Source organism: Bombina bombina, chromosome 1 (assembly GCF_027579735.1).
Source record: "Bombina bombina isolate aBomBom1 chromosome 1, aBomBom1.pri, whole genome shotgun sequence".
NCBI lineage: Eukaryota > Metazoa > Chordata > Amphibia > Anura > Bombinatoridae > Bombina > Bombina bombina.
This window is the reverse complement of record NC_069499.1, coordinates 293,232,039-293,254,959: the sequence shown is the minus strand read 5'-3', so window position 1 is coordinate 293,254,959 and position 22,921 is coordinate 293,232,039. Positions and strand designations below refer to the sequence as shown.

Below are 22,921 nucleotides of genomic sequence, written 5' to 3'. Positions count from 1 at the left end.
CAGAAGCCCTCTCCTGATTGATCCTGGCTACCAGCCTGGGAATGAGAGGAAACGGTGGGAATACATAGGCTAGGTTGAAGGTCCAAGGTGCTACTAGTGCATCTACTAGAGTCGCCTTGGGATCCCTGGATCTGGACCCGTAGCAAGGAACCTTGAAGTTCTGACGAGACGCCATCAGATCCATGTCTGGAATGCCCCATAATTGAGTTATTTGGGCAAAGATATCCGGATGGAGTTCCCACTCCCCCGGATGGAAAGTCTGACGACTCAGAAAATCCGCTTCCCAATTTTCCACTCCTGGGATGTGGATTGCAGACAAGTGGCAGGAGTGATTCTCCGCCCATTGAATTATTTTGTTCACTTCTTCCATCGCCAGGGAACTCCTTGTTCCCCCCTGATGGTTGATATATGCAACAGTCGTCATGTTGTCTGATTGAAACCTTATGAATTTGGCCTTTGCTAGTTGAGGCCAAGCTTTGAGAGCATTGAATATCGCTCTCAGTTCCAGAATGTTTATCGGGAGAAGAGATTCTTCCCGAGACCATAGACCCTGAGCTTTCAGGGGTTCCCAGACCGCGCCCCAGCCCACCAGACTGGCGTCGGTCGTGACAATGACCCACTCTGGTCTGCGGAAGCTCATTCCCTGTGACAGGTTGTTCAGGGTCAGCCACCAACTGAGTGAATCTCTGGTTCTCTGATCTACTTGGATCGTCGGAGACAAGTCTGTATAATCCCCATTCCACTGTCTGAGCATGCACAGTTGTAACGGTCTTAGATGAATTCGTGCAAAAGGAACTATGTCCATTGCCGCAACCATCAAACCTATTACTTCCATGCACTGCGCTATGGAAGGAAGAAGAACAGAATGAAGTACTTGACAAGAGCTTAGAAGTTTTGATTTTCTGGCCTCTGTCAGAAAAATCTTCATTTCTAAGGAGTCTATTATTGTTCCCAAGAAGGGAACTCTTGTTGACGGGGACAGAGAACTTTTTTCTATGTTCACCTTCCACCCGTGAGATCTGAGAAAGGCTAGGACAATGTCCGTATGAGCCTTTGCTTTTGACAGAGACGACGCTTGAATCAGTATGTCGTCCAAGTAAGGTACTACTGCAATGCCCCTTGGTCTTAGCACCGCTAGAAGGGACCCTAGTACCTTTGTGAAAATCCTTGGAGCAGTGGCTAATCCGAATGGAAGTGCCACAAACTGGTAATGCTTGTCCAGAAACGCAAACCTTAGGAACCGATGATGTTCCTTGTGGATAGGAATATGTAGATACGCATCCTTTAAATCCACCGTGGTCATGAATTGACCTTCCTGGATGGTAGGAAGAATTGTTCGAATGGTTTCCATTTTGAACGATGGAACCCTGAGAAATTTGTTTAGAATCTTGAGATCTAAAATTGGTCTGAATGTTCCCTCTTTTTTGGGAACTATGAACAGATTGGAGTAAAACCCCATCCCTTGTTCTCCTAATGGAACAGGATGAATCACTCCCATTCTTAACAGGTCTTCTACACAATGTAAGAATGCCTGTCTTTTTATTTGGTCTGAAGACAATTGAGACCTGTGGAACCTTCCCCTTGGGGGTAGTTCCTTGAATTCCAGGAGATAACCTTGAGAAACTATTTCTAGCGCCCAAGGATCCTGAACATCTCTTGCCCAAGCCTGAGCAAAGAGAGAGAGTCTGCCCCCCACCAGATCCGGTCCCGGATCGGGGGCCAATACTTCATGCTGTTTTAGTAGCAGGTTTCTTGGCCTGCTTACCCTTGTTCCAGCCTTGCATTGGTCTCCAGGCTGGTTTGGTTTGAGAACTATTACCCTCTTGCTTAGAGCGTGTAGAATTTGAGGCTGGTCCGTTTCTGCGAAAGGGACGAAAATTTGGCTTATTTTTAGCCTTAAAAGACCTATCCTGAGGAAGGGCGTGGCCCTTTCCCCCAGTGATGTCTGAAATAATCTCTTTCAAGTCAGGGCCAAATAGCGTTTTACCTTTGAAAGGGATGTTAAGCAATTTGTTCTTGGAGGACACATCCGCTGACCAAGACTTTAGCCAAAGCGCTCTGCGCGCCACAATTGCAAAACCTGAATTTTTCGCCGCTAATCTAGCTAATTGCAAAGTGGCGTCTAAGATAAAAGAGTTAGCCAATTTAAGTGCTTGAACTCTGTCCATAACCTCCTCATATGAAGAGTCTTTATTGAGCGACTTTTCTAGTTCTTCGAACCAGAAACACGCTGCCGTAGTGACAGGAACAATGCATGAAATTGGTTGTAGAAGGTAACCTTGCTGAACAAACATCTTTTTAAGCAAACCCTCTAATTTTTTATCCATAGGATCTTTGAAAGCACAACTATCTTCTATAGGGATAGTAGTGCGTTTGTTTAGAGTAGAAACCGCCCCCTCGACCTTGGGGACTGTCTGCCATAAGTCCTTTCTGGGGTCGACCATAGGAAATAACTTTTTAAATATAGGGGGAGGAACAAAAGGTATGCCGGGCCTTTCCCATTCCTTATTTACAATGTCCGCCACCCTAGAATAGGATGAAAGGAGAGAAGCGCAGGACGCGATTCAAGTGTAGAAATATTTATTCAGGTGAAACACACAAGATAATATACTCACAAGAGTTAAGATAAAAACAGGCACATCAAAATTAAAGTTGTCCCTCATACACGTATGGCTAGGGTCCAATTGTATTTTTATGGATCATCAAAATGTCCCTTCGTGGTTTGTAAGCGTCCAATTTCAGTAAATGTAACAGCGGGTACTCCGATATCTCAAACCGCTGCGTCAGGGACACACCTCCACACACCCTCAGCTCAGTACCAATAGGAGAACCCCTAGTGCTGAGCTCACTGCACACGAGGACCTACGGTGGCTTCACTGGGTGAAAAATAGAATGTTCATAAAGCTACGTTCTACGCGTTTCGTCCCGTACGACGGGACTTTCTCAAGAACTAAAGATACAACAGGAGCTGGGAGTTATATATTAGCAAGCAACCGGATATCCTCCAATTGCTAAACGAGGCAAATGAATAATGATTAATCGCCATGTTATTTGTACTTCACAGCTCTAGAAAGTTTGAACAAACTAATAGATATGCATAAAATGTTATACAACACACATAAAAACTTCATATTAAAACAAGTTATGTTAAAAACTGTGGTAAGAATACTAAAATATCGCTAATCATAAAAATGGATTACATATACATAAACATGAATAAAAATCCTAACGGGTATACAAATTGTTGATCTAATATCTATACAATAGTAATATTGATTGAGAGTTCATATCATATATAGAAAAATACACACAATACCATATCCACATATGATTCCTGCAAAAATATAATACATTGAACCATGAGGGTATGTGAGTAATACTTAATGACCAACAGGTTATAATAAGAATTCATATTCCCATCTAATGCATATATACACACAATATCCTATCTTACAAGTTCATACCAACCCTATATATTAAAATAAACAGTATATGAACACTATATACTACAATCTGCACTGCTAAAAGCTTCTATGTATTACACCATAAAATAATCTGTAAAAAAGACCAAAAAACTTATGCTGTAAATCCCATTGAGAATATAAATATAAATAAAGATAAAAATTCAACATAAAATTGAAAAATATATTTTAGAAATATGTTATAAGATAGTGGGTAATGCAATAGTTTCAAATAGTAGAGATTCTATGAGCCCTGAACTTATAGTAATATGTTGGCCAAGAACTGTGATCACATTCATATAAATGCTGCTATATCAAGTTCTATATTCAGTCCCTTTGGATCAAGGCAATCTAAAGTCTTGATCCAATAGGTCTCTCTTCGTCTTAATCTCAAAAGACGATTGGTGTCCCACTTGTCCAGAGGCACCCATTCTACTATACTAACTGCAAGGTCTTCAGGATTTTGGTTATGGTAGTACTTGAAGTGATGAGACACGCTGTGATTTTCAAAGCCTGCCTCTATATTTCGAATATGCTCCCTTAGTCTATATTTAATTTTGCGTTTAGTACGCCCTATATAGATTTTCCCACATTTGCAGGATAGTTGATATACTACAAATGTGGTATGACATGTATATCTATGCTTACAGTTGTAGATCCTACTACCATCATAATTTACAAAAGAGGCATTTTTATCTGAAATTCTGGGACACATAATACATTCTTTATATTTACAAGGAAAAAGGCCCACCGGCCCTCCACACCAGCTGGTTAGTGATCCACTGGTTGATGAAGCACCTTTAATCGGTTGGCGTAATTTAGTGGGAGCAATGTGGTTCTTAATGTCTCTATTTTTCCTATAAATTATATCTGGTTTTGGACCTAAAATATCATTCAGGATAGGGTCTAGTTTCAAGACCTTCCAATGTTTAGTTAAAATATTTTTAATTTTATGATGCTGATTGTTGTATTTAGTTACAAATTTTGGTGGTTTTTCATTGGAACCATCAGTTTTAGATAAAGACTTGTTTTTAGTTTTAACCAGATCTGATCTGTTAATGCTATCCACTCTACTCTTAGCTGTATTTAGAAGATCAAGATCATATCTTTTGTCTAAAAATTTTTTAGTTAGAACATCTGCCTCCCTATTATAATCCTCATTAAAAGTGCAGTTACGTTTAATACGTTGGAATTGTCCCAGTGGAATATTGCTTTTCCACTGTTTAAGATGGCCACTATTGGCATTTAATAACCCATTTCTATCGGTGGGTTTATGGTAATTCTTAACTGCCACTGATCTATTGATATCATCACAAAAAAGTGTCAAGTCTAAAAAAGATATAGATGTAATAGAAATTTCATGAGTAAATGTTAAATTGTACGTATTATTATTCATATAAGTAATGAATTCAGATATGGTATCTACCGAACCTTTCCATATAAGTATTATATCGTCTATGAAGCGATAATATTTCACAATATTTTTCTCATAGGGATTATTTTTCCAAATTAAATTGTTTTCAAAGTGGGATACGTACAGGTTAGCGTATGATGGGGCAAATGTTGTCCCCATCGCCGTCCCCTGTATTTGCTTGTAATACACATTTTCAAATAAAAAATAATTATGTGTTAGAATAAAGTGAATTGCATCAACAATAAAATCAATTTGATCTCTGGGGAGTCTTGAATTACTAAGTATTTCTTTAATTGCTAGGATACCCAATGAATGGGGTATACTAGTGTATAGAGCCGAAGCATCACATGTAACCCACACATAATCATCAGCCCACGGTAGACCCTCAAATTTATTGATCACATCTATTGTGTCTCTGAGATAGGCTCTTGTATCCAATACCATGGATTGTAAATATGAATCTATGTATTTGGATAAATTATCGCATAATGAGCCTATCCCAGAGACAATGGGTCTTCCCGGAGGGTGTAGGGGATCCTTATGCACCTTGGGCAGGTGGTAAAAACTCGCAATCTTGGGTGCTACTTCATAAAGAAATTTAAATTCTTCCATATTAAGGACATTTAAATTTTTTGCATCAGTTAAAAGTACAAGAAGCTCTTTTTTATATTTTTCTGTTGGATTAAATGTAAGAGGAAGATAGGTATTTCTATCATGTAGTAAACTAAATGCCTCTTTAAGGTAATCTTTCCTATTTTGCACTACAATCCCACCCCCCTTGTCCGCTGCTCTGAAAATAATATCTGTAGTATTACTCAAAGTTTTCAGGGCGGCTCTCTCTTCTTTTGATAAATTATCCCTACAATGAGGTAGTTGATAATTAGGAATTTTAGAGAGGGATTCCATGTCTTGGCATACCAGTTTATTGAAGATTTTTATGTATTCAGACTGGCTGTGTTGGGGATAGAAAATAGATTTCCTTTTTAAAGAACAATGTCTCACAGGGAAATCTTCATCCTCATCATATGTTGATAAGTCTGAAAGATTAAGACTCTCTAGTTGACTGGTCTCTCTCTCTATCCCTTCCAAGATTCTAATACATTCCTCATCTTCAATATTAGAAATGGTTGGATCCAATGGTTGATCCAAATCATTCCTATGAAAATAACGTTTCAATGTAAGATTTCTAATAAATCGTTGTACGTCAATGAAGAGATCAAAATAGTTAGGGGGGCTAGTAGGTGCAAAATTTAACCCTTTTATGAGTAGAGTCATTTCCTCTTTCGAGAAAGACCGGTCCGATAAATTAAAAATTAATTTAGATCCCTGTTCTAATTCCACCTCTCTCTGTTTCTTTTTTCTTGTTTTTTCTCCTCCTCTACTTCCTCTATGTCTCTGTCTTCCAGGGGCCGTTTGGGGTTCCTCTGTTGAAGAGGTTCCTCTATGTGTATTTGCTTCATGTGTCCCCCCCTGGAATTCTCCAAGGGGGCACCCCTAAAAAATGATGTTGATTATTGGTGTTTTTATTATTATTAGTGGAGTTACTTCTTGCTCTATTAGGTGTATTCTTAGTACCCCAATTATGTGCCATAGGCTTCGCTCCCTGTTCCTGCCATCGTGGAGAAGCCGGATGGTAGCTCAATTCATTAAATCTATTGCTAGTGGGAACTTGATAATCATATTGATCCTCCCTGTTAAATCTAACATGAGCTCTCTGGGGTCTATAAGGTTCATGTATGTGGAGATTCCCACCCCTATTTGTATCAGAAAAAGTATCTGTTGTGTAAAATCCAGAATGCTCTTGTTCATACTGTCTAGTGTTAAAATGGGAATTGGGCTCATAATGTCCCCTTGGTTGTTCCCTACTATAGTTAAAATGCTGATTCTTATAACCCTGATGGTTGTTCTTATAATAATTGTTATTATTATTTATGTTATTATTACTATTCCTAAAATAATTATTAGGGTTATACCCACCATTAGGGTTGTATCTTATATTTTCCCCTTTAGAATTATGCCAGTTGTTACCCTCAGGTCTTATTCTATGCTGCTTGTTAAAAGTGCTATCTGTTTTCTCCTTCTGTGAATTTTTGAGTGTCTATAAATGTCCGCCACCCGCTTGGGTATAGGAAAAGCATCGGGGGGCACCGGGACCTCTAGGAACTTGTCCATCTTACATAATTTCTCTGGAATGACCAAATTGTCACAATCATCCAGAGTAGATAACACCTCCTTAAGCAGAGCGCGGAGATGTTCCAATTTAAATTTAAAAATAATAACATCAGGTTCAGCTTGTTGAGAAATTTTTCCTGAATCTGAAATTTCTCCCTCAGACAAAACCTCCCTGCTGGCCCCTTCAGATTGGCGTGAGGGTACATTAGAACCATTATCATCAGCGTCCTCATGCTCTTCAGTATCTAAAACAGAGCAATAGCGCTTTCTCTGATAAGTAGGCATTTTGGACAAAATGTTTTTAATAGAATTATCCATTACAGCCGTTAATTGTTGCATAGTAAGAAGGATTGGCGCACTAGATGTACTAGGGGCCTCTTGTGTGGGCAAGACTGGTGTAGACATAGAAGGGGATGATGCAGTACCATGCTTACTCCCCTCGCTTGAGGAATCATTTTGGGCAACATCATTATCAGTGGCATCATTGTCCCTACTTTGTCCGGACACTAAGTCACATTCATCACATATATTTAAATGGGGAGGAACCTTGGCTTCCAAACATACAGAACATCGTCTATCTGATGGTTCAGACATGTTAACAGGCATAAACTTGATAACAAAGCACAAAAAACGTTTTAAAATAAAACCGTTACTGTCACTTTAAATTTTAAACTGAACACACTTTATTACTGAATATGCGAAAAAGTATGAAGGAATTGTTCAAAATTCACCAAAATTTCACCACAGTGTCTTAAAGCCTTAAAAGTATTGCACACCAAATTTGAAAGCTTTAACTCTTAAAATAACGGAACCGGAGCCGTTTTTACATTTAACCCCTATACAGTCCCTGGTATCAGCTTTGCTGAGACCCAACCAAGCCCAGAGGGGAATACGATACCAAATGACGCCTTCTATAAGCTTTTTCAGTGGTTCTTAGCTCCTCACACATGCATCTGCATGCCTTGCTTTCCAAAAACAACTGCGCATTAGTGGCGTGAAAATGAGGCTCTGCCTAGACTAGAAAAGGCCCCCAGTGAAAAAGGTGTCCAATACAGTGCCTGCTGTTTTTTTTAATACATCCCCAAGATTAAAAGAACTATTTATAGATAACAGCCATTAAATATACTCATAATGTAATCGTTTTAGCCCAGAAAAATGTCTACCAGTCTTTAAAGCCCTTGTGAAGCCCTTTATTCTTATACTAAACTAAGAAAATGGCTTACCGGTTCCCATAGGGAAAATGACAGCTTCCAGCATTACCAAGTCTTGTTAGAAATGTGTCATACCTCAAGCAGCAAAAGTCTGCTCACTGTTTCCCCCAACTGAAGTTAATTCATCTCAACAGTCCTGTGTGGAAACAGCCATCGATTTTAGTAACGGTTGCTAAAATCATTTTCCTCTTACAAACAGAAATCTTCATCTCTTTTCTGTTTCAGAGTAAATAGTACATACCAGCACTATTTTAAAATAACAAACTCTTGATTGAAGAATAAAACTACATTTAAACACCAAAAAAACTCTTATCCATCTCCGTGGAGATGTTGCCTGTGCAACGGCAAAGAGAATGACTGGGGTAGGCGGAGCCTAGGAGGGATCATGTGACCAGCTTTGCTGGGCTCTTTGCCATTTCCTGTTGGGGAAGAGAATATCCCACAAGTAAGGATGACGCCGTGGACCGGACACACCTATGTTGGAGAAATCTGTCCCTTTAGAGAACTTGCAGATAATCCTTTCTCCAAACCTTCTTGTAGAAAGGATAGAATCTTAATCTTGTTCCATGGCAATCCTTTGGATTCACACCAACAGATATATTTTTTCCATATTTTATGGTAAATTTTTCTAGTTACAGGCTTTCTAGCCTGAATCAGAGTATCTATTACAGAATCTGAAAACCCACGCTTTGATAAAATCAAGCGTTCAATCTCCAAGCCGTCAGCTGGAGGGAAACCAGATTCGGATGTTCGAATGGACCTTGAACAAGAAGGTCCTGTCTCAAAGGTAGCTTCCATGGTGGAGCCGATGACATATTCACCAGGTCTGCATTCCAAGTCCTGCGTGGCCACGCAGGAGCTATCAAGATCACCGAAGCCCTCTCCTGATTGATCCTGGCTACCAGCCTGGGAATGAGAGGAAACGGTGGGAATACATAAGCTAGGTTGAAGGTCCAAGGTGCTACTAGTGCATCTACTAGAGTCGCTTTGGGATCCCTGGATCTGGACCCGTAGCAAGGAACCTTGAAGTTCTGACGAGACGCCATCAGATCCATGTCTGGAATGCCCCATAATTGAGTTATTTGGGCAAAGATTTCCGGATGGAGTTCCCACTCCCCCGGATGGAATGTCTGACGACTCAGAAAATCCGCTTCCCAATTTTCCACTCCTGGGATGTGAATCGCAGACAAGTGGCAGGAGTGATCCTCCGCCCATTGAATTATTTTGGTCACTTCTTCCATCGCCAGGGAACTCCTTGTTCCCCCCTGATGATTGATATATGCAACAGTCGTCATGTTGTCTGATTGAAACCTTATGAATTTGGCCTTTGCTAGTTGAGGCCAAGCTTTGAGAGCATTGAATATCGCTCTCAGTTCCAGAATGTTTATCGGGAGAAGAGATTCTTCCCGAGACCATAGACCCTGAGCTTTCAGGGGTTCCCAGACCGCGCCCCAGCCCACCAGGCTGGCGTCGGTCGTGACAATGACCCACTCTGGTCTGCGGAAGCTCATTCCCTGTGACAGATTGTCCAGGGTCAGCCACCAACGGAGTGAATCTCTGGTCTTTTGATCTACTTGAATCGTCGGAGACAAGTCTGTATAATCCCCATTCCACTGTCTGAGCATGCACAGTTGTAATGGTCTTAGATGAATTCGTGCAAAAGGAACTATGTCCATTGTTGCAACCATCAATCCTATTACTTCCATGCACTGCGCTATGGAAGGACGAATAACAGAATGAAGTACTTGACAAGAGCTTAGAATTTTTGATTTTCTGACCTCTGTCAGAAAAATCCTCATTTCTAAGGAATCTATTATTGTTCCCAAGAAGGGAACTCTTGTTGATGGGGACAGAGAACTTTTTTCTTTGTTCACCTTCCATCCGTGAGATCTGAGAAAGGCTAGGACGATGTCCGTATGAGCCTTTGCTTTTGACAGAGACGACGCTTGAATCAGGATGTCGTCCAAGTAAGGTACTACTGCAATGCCCCTTGGTCTTAGAACCGCTAGAAGGGACCCTAGTACCTTTGTGAAAATCCTTGGAGCAGTGGCTAATCCGAATGGAAGTGCCACAAACTGGTAATGCTTGTCCAGAAAAGCGAACCTTAGGAACTGATGATGTTCCTTGTGGATAGGAATATGTAGGTATGCATCCTTTAAATCCACGGTAGTCATAAATTGATTTTCCTGGATAGTAGGTAGGATCGTTCGAATAGTTTCCATTTTGAACGATGGTACCCTGAGAAATTTGTTTAGGATCTTGAGATCCAAAATTGGTCTGAATGTTCCCTCTTTTTTGGGAACTATGAACAGGTTGGAATAAAAACCCATCCCTTGTTCTCTTATTGGAACTGGATGAATGACTCCCATCTTTAACAGGTCTTCTACACAATGTAAGAATACCTGTCTTTTTATTTGGTTTGAAGATAATTGAGACCTGTGGAACCTTCCCCTTGGGGGTAGTTCCTTGAATTCCAGGAGATAAGCCTGAGCAAAGAGAGAAAGTCTGCCCCCCACCAGATCCGGTCCCGGATCGGGGGCTATCCCTTCATGCTGTTTTGGTAGCAGTGGTAGGCTTCTTGACCTGCTTACCCTTGTTCCAGCCTTGCATTGGTTTCCAGGCTGGTTTGGGTTGTGAAGTATTACCCTCTTGCTTAGAGGATGTAGAATTAGAGGCTGGTCCGTTTCTGCGAAAGGGACGAAAATTAGGCTTATTTTTAGCCTTAAAAGACCTATCCTGTGGGAGGGCGTGGCCCTTTCCCCCAGTGATGTCTGAAATAATCTTTCAAATCAGGTCCAAATAATGTTTTACCCTTGAAAGGAATGTTAAGCAATTTTGTCTTGGAAGACACATCCGCTGACCAAGACTTTAGCCAAAGAGCTCTGCGCGCCACGATAGCAAACCCTGAATTTTTCGCCGCTAATCTAGCTAATTGCAAAGCGGCATCTAAAATAAAAGAGTTAGCCAATTTAAGTGCTTGAACTCTGTCCATAACCTCCTCATACGAAGATTCTTTATTGAGCGACTTTTCTAGTTCCTCGAACCAGAAACACGCTGCCGTAGTGACAGGAACAATGCATGAAATTGGTTGTAGAAGGTAACCTTGCTGAACAAAAATCTTTTTAAGCAAACCCTCTAATTTTTTATCCATAGGATCTTTGAAAGCACAACTATCTTCGATAGGAATAGTAGTGCGTTTGTTTAGAGTAGAAACCGCCCCCTCGACCTTGGGGACTGTCTGCCATAAGCCCTTTCTGGGGTCGACTATAGGAAATAATTTCTTAAATATAGGGGGGGGGACAAAAGGTATGCCGGGCCTTTCCCACTCTTTATTTACTATGTCCGCCACCCGCTTGGGTATAGGAAAAGCGTCGGGGGGCACCGGAACCTCTAGGAACTTGTCCATCTTACATAACTTCTCTGGAATGACCAAATTGTCACAATCATCCAGAGTAGATAATACCTCCTTAAGCAGTGCGCGGAGATGTTCTAATTTAAATTTAAATGTCACAACATCAGGTTCAGCTTGATGAGAAATCTTTCCTGAATCTGAAATTTCTCCCTCAGACAAAACCTCCCTCATGGCCCCTTCAGATTGGTGTGAGGGTATGACAGAACAATTATCATCAGCGTCCTCTTGCTCTTCAGTGTTTAAAACAGAGCAATCGCGCTTTCTCTGATAAGTAGGCATTTTGGATAAAAGATTTGCTATAGAGTTATCCATTACAGCCGTTAATTGTTGCATGGTAATAAGTATTGGCGCACTAGATGTACTAGGGGCCTCCTGTGTGGGCATAACTGGTGTAGACACAGTAGGGGATTATGTAGTATCATGTTTACTCCCCTCATTTGAGGAATCATCTTGGGCAATATCATTATCTGTGGCATTACTGTCCTTACTTTGTTTGGACACTATGGCACAATTATCACATAAATTTAAATGGGGAGACACATTGGCTTTTATACATATAGAACATAGCTTATTTGATGGTACAGACATGTTAAACAGGCTTAAACTTGTCAACAAAGCACAAAAAAACGTTTTAAAATAAAACCGTTACTGTCACTTTAAATTTCAAACTGAAAACACTTTATTACTGAATATGTGAAAAAGTATGAAGGAATTGTTCAAAATTCACCAAAATTTCACCACATTGTCTTAAAGCATTAAAAGTATTGCACACCAAATTTCAGAGCTTTAACCCTTAAAATAACGGAACCGGAGCCGTTTTTACATTTAACCCCTATACAGTCCCAGCTATATGCTTTGCTGAGACCCAACCAAGCCCAGAGGGGAATACGATACCAAATGATGCCTTCTATAAGCTTTTTCAGTGATTCTTAGCTCCTCACACATGCATCTGCATGCCTTGCTCTCCAAAAACAACTGCGCATTAGTGGCACGAAAATGAGGCTCTGTCTATAACTAGAAAAGGCCCCCATCTGAAAAAGGTGTCCAACACAGTGCCTGCCGTTTTTCTAAACAATCCCCAAGATTATAATAACCATTATTAGTTAGAATCTGCATAATATGCCTAGTAAAGCAATCGTTTTAGCCCAGAAAAATGTCTACCAGTTTTTGAAGCCCTTTTTGAAGCCCTTTATTCTTTTATGTTTAACTAAGAAAATGGCTTACCGGTCCCCATGAGGGGAAATGACAGCCTTCCAGCATTACATGGTCTTGTTAGAAATATGGCTAGTCATACCTTGAGCAGAAAGGTCTGCTAACTGTTTCCCCCAACTGAAGTTACTTCATCTCAACAGTCCTGTGTGGAAACAGTAATCGATTTTAGTAACTGTCTGCTAAAATCATCTTCCTCTTACAAACAGAAATCTTCATCCTTTTTCTGTTTCAGAGTAAATAGTACATACCAGCACTATTTTAAAATAACAAACACTTGATAGAATAAAAACTACATTTAAACACCAAAAAAACTCTTAACCATCTCCGTGGAGATGTTGCCTGTGCAACGGCAAAGAGAATGACTGGGGTGGGCGGAGCCTAGGAGGGATCATGTGACCAGCTTTGCTGGGACTCTTTGCCATTTCCTGTTGGGGAAGAGAATATCCCACAAGTAAGGATGACGCCGTGGACCGGACACACCAATGTTGGAGAAAGAAGAATTACATTACTCACTCCTAAGAAACCAGTCCAGTGCTGAAAACATATCAACAGAGAACATAATATAGGAGTAATCTGTAGACCCAGTAAAAAGAGGCAAAAGACAAGTCCCTGCAACATCCGTGGGAGGTCAGTGACTAAAATTCTCAGAAAGATAAAAGGATTCACAACCTGTACTCCTTAACTTACCTCTGACAAACACTGTATTCTGAGGGGAAATCGGTCTCAAATCAATCAGAGAATCTGATTGATTTGAGACCTATCAATGAAGAAATCATTTGCACATCTTCACTCTTCACCTTCCTTCAGTGAAGGCAAAGATAAGGCTCACTGCCATAGAGGTGGGGGCGGTTATATAGAGCTCTTGGGGTTTAGGAATCTTTGCCTCCTCCTAAGGGCAGGGAAGGTAATTTGCAGGAGTAATGGATTGTGGATTCTTATGAAAGAAAACATAATTTATGCTTACCTGATAAATTCCTTTCTTCTGTTGTGTGATCAGTCCACGGGTCATCATTACTTCTGGGATATAACTCCTCCCCAACAGGAAATGCAAGAGGATTCACCCAGCAGAGCTGCATATAGCTCCTCCCCTCTACGTCAGTCCCAGTCATTCGACCAAGAATCAACGAGAAAGGAGTAACCAAGGGTGAAGTGGTGACTGGAGTATAATTTAAAAAATATTTACCTGCCTTAAAACAGGGCGGGCCGTGGACTGATCACACAACAGAAGAAAGGAATTTATCAGGTAAGCATAAATTATGTTTTCTTCTGTTATGTGTGATCAGTCCACGGGTCATCATTACTTCTGGGATACCAATACCAAAGCAAAAGTACACGGATGACGGGAGGGATAGGCAGGCTCATTATACAGAAGGAACCACTGCCTGAAGAACCTTTCTCCCAAAAATAGCCTCCGAAGAAGCAAAAGTGTCAAATTTGTAAAATTTGGAAAAAGTATGAAGCGAAGACCAAGTTGCAGCCTTGCAAATCTGTTCAACAGAGGCCTCATTCTTAAAGGCCCAAGTGGAAGCCACAGCTCTAGTGGAGTGAGCTGTAATTCTTTCAGGAGGCTGCTGTCCAGCAGTCTCATAGGCTAAACGTATTATGCTACGAAGCCAAAAAGAGAGAGAGGTAGCAGAAGCTTTTTGACCTCTCCTCTGTCCAGAATAAACGACAAACAGGGAAGAAGTTTGGCGAAAATCTTTAGTTGCCTGCAAGTAGAACTTGAGGGCACGAACTACATCCAGATTGTGTAGAAGACGTTCCTTCTTTGAAGAAGGATTTGGACACAGGGATGGAACAACAATCTCTTGATTGATGTTCCTGTTAGTGACTACCTTAGGTAAGAACCCAGGTTTAGTACGCAGAACTACCTTGTCTGAGTGAAAAATCAGATAAGGGGAATCACAATGTAAGGCTGATAACTCAGAGACTCTTCGAGCCGAGGAAATAGCCATTAAAAACAGAACTTTCCAAGATAACAATTTTATATCAATGGAATGAAGGGGTTCAAACGGAACACCCTGTAAAACGTTAAGAACTAAGTTTAAACTCCATGGCGGAGCAACAGCCTTAAACACAGGCTTGATCCTAGCTAAAGCCTGACAAAAAGCCTGGACGTCTGGATTTTCTGACAGACGCCTGTGAAACAAGATGGACAGAGCTGAAATCTGTCCCTTTAATGAGCTAGCTGATAAACCCTTTTCTAAACCTTCTTGTAGAAAAGACAAAATCCTAGCGATCCTAACCTTACTCCAGGAGTAACCTTTGGATTCGCACCAGTATAGGTATTTCCGCCATATTTTATGGTAAATCCTTCTGGTAACAGGCTTCCTAGCCTGAATCAGGGTATCAATAACCGACTCAGAAAAACCACGTTTTGATAAAATCAAGCGTTCAATTTCCAAGCAGTCAGCTTCAGAGAAGTTAGATTTTGATGTTTGAATGGACCCTGTATCAGAAGGTCCTGTCTTAGAGGTAGAGACCAAGGCGGACAGGATGACATGTCCACTAGATCTGCATACCAAGTCCTGCGTGGCCATGCAGGTGCTATTAGAATTACTGATGCTCTCTCCTGTTTGATTTTGGCAATCAATCGAGGAAGCAGCGGGAAGGGTGGAAACACATAAGCCATCCCGAAGTTCCAAGGTGCTGTCAAAGCATCTATCAGAACTGCTTCCGGATCCCTGGATCTGGACCCGTAGCGAGGAAGTTTGGCGTTCTGGCGAGACGCCATGAGATCTATCTCTGGGTTGCCCCAACGTCGAAGTATTTGGGCAAAGACCTCCGGATGAAGTTCCCACTCCCCCGGATGAAAAGTCTGGCGACTCAAGAAATCCGCCTCCCAGTTCTCCACTCCCGGGATGTGGATTGCTGACAGGTGGCAAGAGTGAGACTCTGCCCAGCGAATTATCTTTGATACTTCCATCATTGCTAGGGAGCTTCTTGTCCCTCCCTGATGGTTGATGTAAGCTACAGTCGTGATGTTGTCCGACTGAAACCTGATGAACCCCCGAGTTGTTAACTGGGGCCAAGCCAGAAGGGCATTGAGAACCGCTCTCAATTCCAGAATGTTTATTGGCAGGAGACTCTCCTCCTGATTCCATAGTCCCTGAGCCTTCAGAGAATTCCAGACAGCGCCCCAACCTAGTAGGCTGGCGTCTGTTGTTACAATTGTCCAGTCTGGCCTGCTGAATGGCATCCCCCTGGACAGGTGTGGCCGATAAAGCCACCATAGAAGAGAATTTCTGGTCTCTTGATTTAGATTCAGAGTAGGGGACAAATCTGAGTAATCCCCATTCCACTGACTTAGCATGCATAATTGCAGCGGTCTGAAGTGTAGGCGTGCAAAAGGTACTATGTCCATTGCCGCTACCATTAAGCCGATCACCTCCATGCATTGAGCTATTGACGGGTGTTGAATGGAATGAAGGACACGGCATGCATTTTGAAGCTTTGTTAACCTGTCTTCTGTCAGGTAAATCTTCATTTCTACAGAATCTATAAGAGTCCCCAAGAATGGAACTCTTGTGAGAGGAAAGAGAGAACTCTTCTTTTCGTTCACTTTCCATCCATGCGACCTTAGAAATGCCAGAACTAACTCTGTATGAGACTTGGCAGTTTGAAAGCTTGAAGCTTGTATTAGAATGTCGTCTAGGTACGGAGCTACCGAAATCCCTCGCGGTCTTAGTACCGCCAGAAGGGCACCCAGAACCTTTGTGAAGATTCTTGGAGCCGTAGCCAATCCGAATGGAAGAGCTACAAACTGGTAGTGCCTGTCTAAGAAGGCAAACCTTAGATACCGGTGATGATCTTTGTGGATCGGAATGTGAAGGTAAGCATCCTTTAAATCCACAGTGGTCATGTACTGACCCTCTTGGATCATGGGTAAAATTGTCCGAATAGTTTCCATTTTGAACGATGGAACTCTTAGGAATTTGTTTAGAATCTTTAAATCTAAGATTGGCCTGAAAGTTCCCTCTTTTTTGGGAACCACAAACAGGTTTGAGTAGAACCCTTGTCCTTGTTCCGACCGCGGAACCGGATGGATCACTCCCATTAATAACAGATCTTGTACGCAGCGTAGAAACGCTTCTTTCTTTATCTGGTTTGTTGACAACCTTGACAGATGAAATCTCCCTCTTGGGGGAGATAATTTGAAGTCTAGAAGGTATCCCTGAGATATGATCTCTAGTGCCCAGGGATCCTGAACATCTCTTGCCCAGGCCTGGGCGAAGAGAGAGAGTCTGCCCCCCACTAGATCCGGTCCCGGATCGGGGGCTCTCGGTTCATGCTGTCTTTGGGGCAGCAGCAGGTTTCCTGGCCTGCTTGCTCTTGTTCCAGGCCTGGTTAGGCTTCCAGCCTTGCCTGTAACGAGCAACAGCTCCTTCCTGTTTTGGTGCAGTGGAGGTTGATGCTGCTCCTGTTTTGAAATTCCGAAAGGGACGAAAATTAGACTGTCTAGCCTTAGCTTTGGCTTTGTCTTGGGGTAGGGCGTGGCCCTTACCTCCTGTAATGTCAGCGATAATTTCTTTCAAACCGGGCCCAAATAAAGACTGCCCCTTGAAAGGTATATTAAGTAATTTGGACTTAGAAGTAACATCTGCTGACCAGGATTTTAGCCACAGCGCCCTACGTGCCTGTATGGCGAATCCTGAGTTCTTAGCCGTAAGTTTTGTTAAATGTACTACGGCCTCCGAAATGAAGGAATTAGCTAGTTTAAGGACTCTAAGCCTGTCCGTAATGTCGTCTAGCGTAGATGAACTAAGGTTCTCTTCCAGCGACTCAATCCAAAATGCTGCCGCAGCCGTAATCGGCGCGATACATGCAAGGGGTTGCAATATAAAACCTTGTTGAACAAACATTTTCTTAAGGTAACCCTCTAATTTTTTATCCATTGGATCTGAGAAAGCACAGCTATCCTCCACCGGGATAGTGGTACGCTTAGCTAAAGTAGAAACTGCTCCCTCCACCTTGGGGACCGTTTGCCATAAGTCCCGAGTGGTGGCGTCTATTGGAAACATCTTTCTAAATATTGGAGGGGGTGAGAACGGCACACCGGGTCTATCCCACTCCTTAGTAACAATTTCAGTTAGTCTCTTAGGTATAGGAAAAACTTCAGTACTCGCCGGTACCGCAAAGTATTTATCCAACCTGCACAGTTTCTCTGGTATTGCAACGGTGTTACAATCGTTGAGAGCTGCTAAGACCTCCCCTAGTAATACACGGAGGTTCTCCAATTTAAATTTAAAATTTGAAATATCTGAGTCCAATCTGTTTGGATCAGAACCGTCACCCACAGAATGAAGCTCTCCGTCCTCATGCTCTGCGAGCTGTGACGCAGTATCAGACATGGCCCTAGCATTGTCAGCGCACTCTGTTCTCACCCCAGAGTGATCACGCTTGCCTCTTAGTTCTGGTAATTTAGACAAAACTTCAGTCATAACAGTAGCCATATCTTGTAATGTTATCTGTAATGGCCGCCCAGATGTACTAGGCGCCATAATATCACGCACCTCCCGGGCGGGAGATGCAGGTACTGCCGCGTGAGGCGAGTTAGTCGGCATAACTCTCCCCTCGCTGTTTGGTGAAATTTGTTCACATTGTACAGATTGACTTTTATTTAAAGTAGCATCAATACAGTTAGTACATAAATTTCTATTGGGCTCCACCTTGGCATTGGAACAAATGACACAGATATCTTCCTCTGAGTCAGACATGTTTAACACACTAGCAAAAAACTTACAACTTGGTTATAATCTTTTTTAGCAAAAACGTACTGTGCCTCAAAGAGGTACTAAACGATTAAATGACAGTTGAAATAATGAACTGAAAAACAGTTATAGCATCAAACTTTAAAACAACACAACTTTTAGCAAAGGTTTGTTCCCATTAGTAAAATAACAATAATTAAATTTGACATAAGAAATACAAAGCAACGTTTTTATTCACAGTCACTATAAGAATTCTCACAGCTCTGCTGAGAGAATTTACCTCCCTTCAAAGAAGTTTGAAGACCCCTGAGATCTGTCAGAGATGAACCGGATCATGCAGGAAATATAAAAGTAACTGACAGGAATTTTTTGATGCGTAGCAAAGAGCGCCAAAAACGGCCCCTCCCTCTCCCACACAGCAGTGAAGAGAAACGAAACTGTCACAAATAAAAGCAAAAAAGGCTGCCAAGTGGAAAATAATGCCCAAATATTTATTCACACAGTACCTCAGCAATGTAAACGATTCTACATTCCAGCAAAAAACGTTTAACATGAAAAATAGTTATTAAAAGGATTAGTGACCTTTAACAGAGTAGTTCCGGTGAAATACCATCCCCAGAATACTGAAGTGTATACATACATGTCATTTTTAACGGTATGGCAGGATTTTCTCATCAATTCCATTCAGAAAATAAAAACTGCTACATACCTCAATGCAGATTCATCTGCCCGCTGTCCCCTGATCTGAAGCCTTTACCTCCCTCAGATGGCCGAGAACAGCAATATGATCTTAACAACTCCGGTTAAAATCATAGTAAAAAACTCTGGCAGATTCTTCCTCAAACTCTGCCAGAGAAGTAATAACACGCTCCGGTGCTATTGTAAAATAACAAACTTTTGATTGAAGTCATAAAAACTAAGTATAATCACCATAGTCCTCTCACACATCCTATCTAGTCGTTGGGTGCAAGAGAATGACTGGGACTGACGTAGAGGGGAGGAGCTATATGCAGCTCTGCTGGGTGAATCCTCTTGCATTTCCTGTTGGGGAGGAGTTATATCCCAGAAGTAATGATGACCCGTGGACTGATCACACATAACAGAAGAAATTAGCATATAACTTTTAACAAAGAATACCAGCAGAACAAAGCAAATTTGATGATAAAGGTACATTGGAAAATGGTTTAAAATTGCATGCTGTATCTGAATCTTCAAAGTTTAATTTTGACTAGACACCTTTAAATGCATGTCAACAGACAAAAATACTGGTATACCAATGCTTTAAACCAGACTTCCTCAAACTTGGCCCTCCAGAGGTTTTGGAACTACATTTCCCATGATGCTCAGCCAGCTGATATGCCAAAACCTCTGGAGGGCCAACTTTAAGGATGTCTGCTTTAAACTGAGCCATATAACTCACACGCCCATATGGATGCCATACCAATACAGCGTAATGCTGGCCTTAAGTATGCAAATGATCCATCATATAAACAGACTGAATATCTATTAAAAAACCTCTGTCTGCTCCTTTAACTGTGCACCAGAAAATCTGTGTGTTATATATCTCGACTACTTAGTCATACACAATGAAGCAATATAAATAACTGTTCATATTGTTAATGGAAATATTAATTTTAAAAGTAAGCCTTTTCCATTATCACTGTACCCTCTATAGCAATCACTCCTACTACAGTTTCCAATTTGAAGAAATAATGGAACAAAATTTTGATTTGCTTTGTAAATGGACGCCATTGTGAATTTTTTTACTTCCCTGAGGTCTTGGATTTCTTACCTTTCCTTCTATCCTAATGTTCCACATAATAGTACATTAGTTTTTAAAATAGTCTCTGAAATGCTAGCAGGCATATATGTATATTCTAGTAACTGAAATATGCAAGCATAAGAGGAGATCCAGAAGGGATTAAGCCTAGAATGATCACAGCAAAACACAAGCAGAGTCACACACCCTCCACGTATGGAGTGCTTTACTCACCCGTGTGGATCTTTTCATGTCTCTGTAGAAGATACTTCTGAATGAAGCGCATGTCACACTGACTGCACTGAAAGGGTTTCTCACCTTGAACAATATAATTCCAGATCCATCAGTTAAGACCTTATTATCTTAATGACACCTCTACCAATCTATCTTGCAAATACTAACCTCCAATGTTACTGCCATTCCTTAATTCTATGACAATTCCACTCATACTACACTACCCTGAGACCTAGCCTACTTTTTATATCCTCCCAAAGTACCCTGCACATTGGGTTTGTTTACAATTTCTATATCAACTCAAGCAATGCTGGCATTCCCATATGGCATCTGCCCCAACAATTTACCAAATTATTGAGTTTTTCAAATATCTAATGCACCTTCACCAATAGTTGTGTATGGTGACTATGGCTTCCTAAATGAATATCTACATGGCCCTATCTAGCATTCTCACTGGAGACTTCAAATTGTATTTATGTCTATACTTGTGCTGTTTAAACTACAACAATATTACAAGCATAAACAACCGCACTTGTCACTAACACTAATACTTGCCCTATATAGTTCAACAGTATCCTTAGCAACTAGCTCTGCACAATGAAGAAGTTGCCTTATATGGAACAATGAGTAAAGGTTCCCACACATTTTTGCATGTCTAATGATTGTGCCTATATGTACTCAGATATATACAGAGGGAAGATATATACAGTGTTCCACATACAGTGTTCCACATGCATATCTATTTACTAAGTTTAACTAATACCATTTATACTATTACATAGCTCCTTATGTATATGATTTAATTGGAGAAATTTTGAGGTCAAATCACTTTTGACCATTTCTATAAATGGCCAGCATTGTAAATGTCTTTCAAACAGATATTAATATAGTCTGTTCACTGCAGATTTGGAATCTCTACAGTATTTGCATGAAAGATTAAACATAGCTGTGGTATATCATTTTAATTTCCATGGGTCAGTCTCTGGGGGAAGTAATACAACACAACCTTGCACACAAACTTTGAGAAAGACATAAAATAAAAACATAATTTATATCTTACCTGATAAATTAATTTTTTTCATGGTGACGAGAGTCCACGAGATGTTACATATGGGATATACATTCCTACCAGGAGGAGGCAAAGTTTCCCAAACCTCAAAAGCCTATAAAACCCCTCCCACCTCACTTATACTTTAGTTTGACGTATAGCCAAGTGGTAAGGTATAAGGAGTAAAAAACAAAATTAGGAGCAGGGAAAAAAAGTGCTTAAACAAAAATAACCTCAAACAGATGGGTGTTCTTGGACTACCGCCACCATGAAAGAAATTAATTTATCATCAGGTAAGATATAAATTATGCTTTCCTTCATATAGGTGTGCGAGAGTCCATGAGTTGTTACATATGGGATCTAATACCCAAGATGTGGAAGTCCACAAGTAACAATAGGGAAGGATTAAAATAAAAACAGCTTTTTTGCTGAGAAATTAAATCCATAACCCAAAAATTGCCTGAATGACCTTTCAACCAAAAGCTGCTTCTGACGAAGCAAAAACATAAAAAACTGGTAAAATTTAGTAAAAGGTATGCAGAGAAAACCAAGTGGCTGCTTTGCAAATTTGATCAACTGCTCTAACAACATCAAACAAATATAAAGATCTTTCAAAAGCATTTTTTGGATCAGGACACAAGGCGGGAACAACAATTTCCTTATTAAAGTCGTGTAAGGAAACAACTTTAGGTAAAAATGTAAATGTTGTCTGCAAAACAGCTTTATCTTGATACAAAATCAAATAAGAAAACTCACAAGAGACAGCAGACAATTCAGAAACTCTTCTAGCAGAAGAGATGGCCAAAAGAAACAGCCCTTTCCATGAAAGTAATTTAAATGTCCAATTTATCCATAGACTCAAAAGGAGGAGCCAGTAAAACTTTTCAATACTAGGTTAAGACTCCAAGGAGAAGAAATAGGCCTAACAACAGGTTTAATCCGGATTAAAGCCTAGATAAAACAAAGAATAAAAGGAAGGTTAGCAATCTTCATATGAAATAATACAGAAAGAACAGAGATGTGTCCTTTCAAATAACTGGAGGCTAAACCTTTATCTAAACCATCCTGCAAATACTGAATAATTCTAAAAAAATCTAAAAGAATGCCAGGAGTAATCATGGTTGATACACCATGAAATATAAGTTTTCCAAACTTTGTGATAAATTGTCCTAGAAACAAGCTTGCAAGCCTAATTCAGATTGTCAATAACAGAGTCTGAGAATCTTCTATGATTGAGAACTAAGCGTTACATTTGCATAACATCAAGTGTAGAGACTTTAGATCTGG

The 22,921-nt window shown here is 40.7% G+C and overlaps 1 protein-coding gene across 5 annotated transcripts in view; it reads right to left on the bottom strand.

Moving 5' to 3' along the window:
* Window positions 1-22,921, bottom strand: part of ZNF148 (zinc finger protein 148) — a 202,085-nt gene that overhangs the window by 68,395 nt on the left and 110,769 nt on the right. For 4 of the 5 annotated variants that reach the window (XM_053698052.1, XM_053698053.1, XM_053698055.1 and 1 more), the window contains exon 5: window positions 20,587-20,670. The exons of the other annotated variant lie outside the window; for it this stretch is intronic. In XM_053698052.1, the coding sequence (XP_053554027.1) occupies window positions 20,587-20,670 (84 nt within the window). The remainder of the gene's footprint in view (window positions 1-20,586; window positions 20,671-22,921) is intronic. 5 annotated transcript variants of the gene reach the window in all.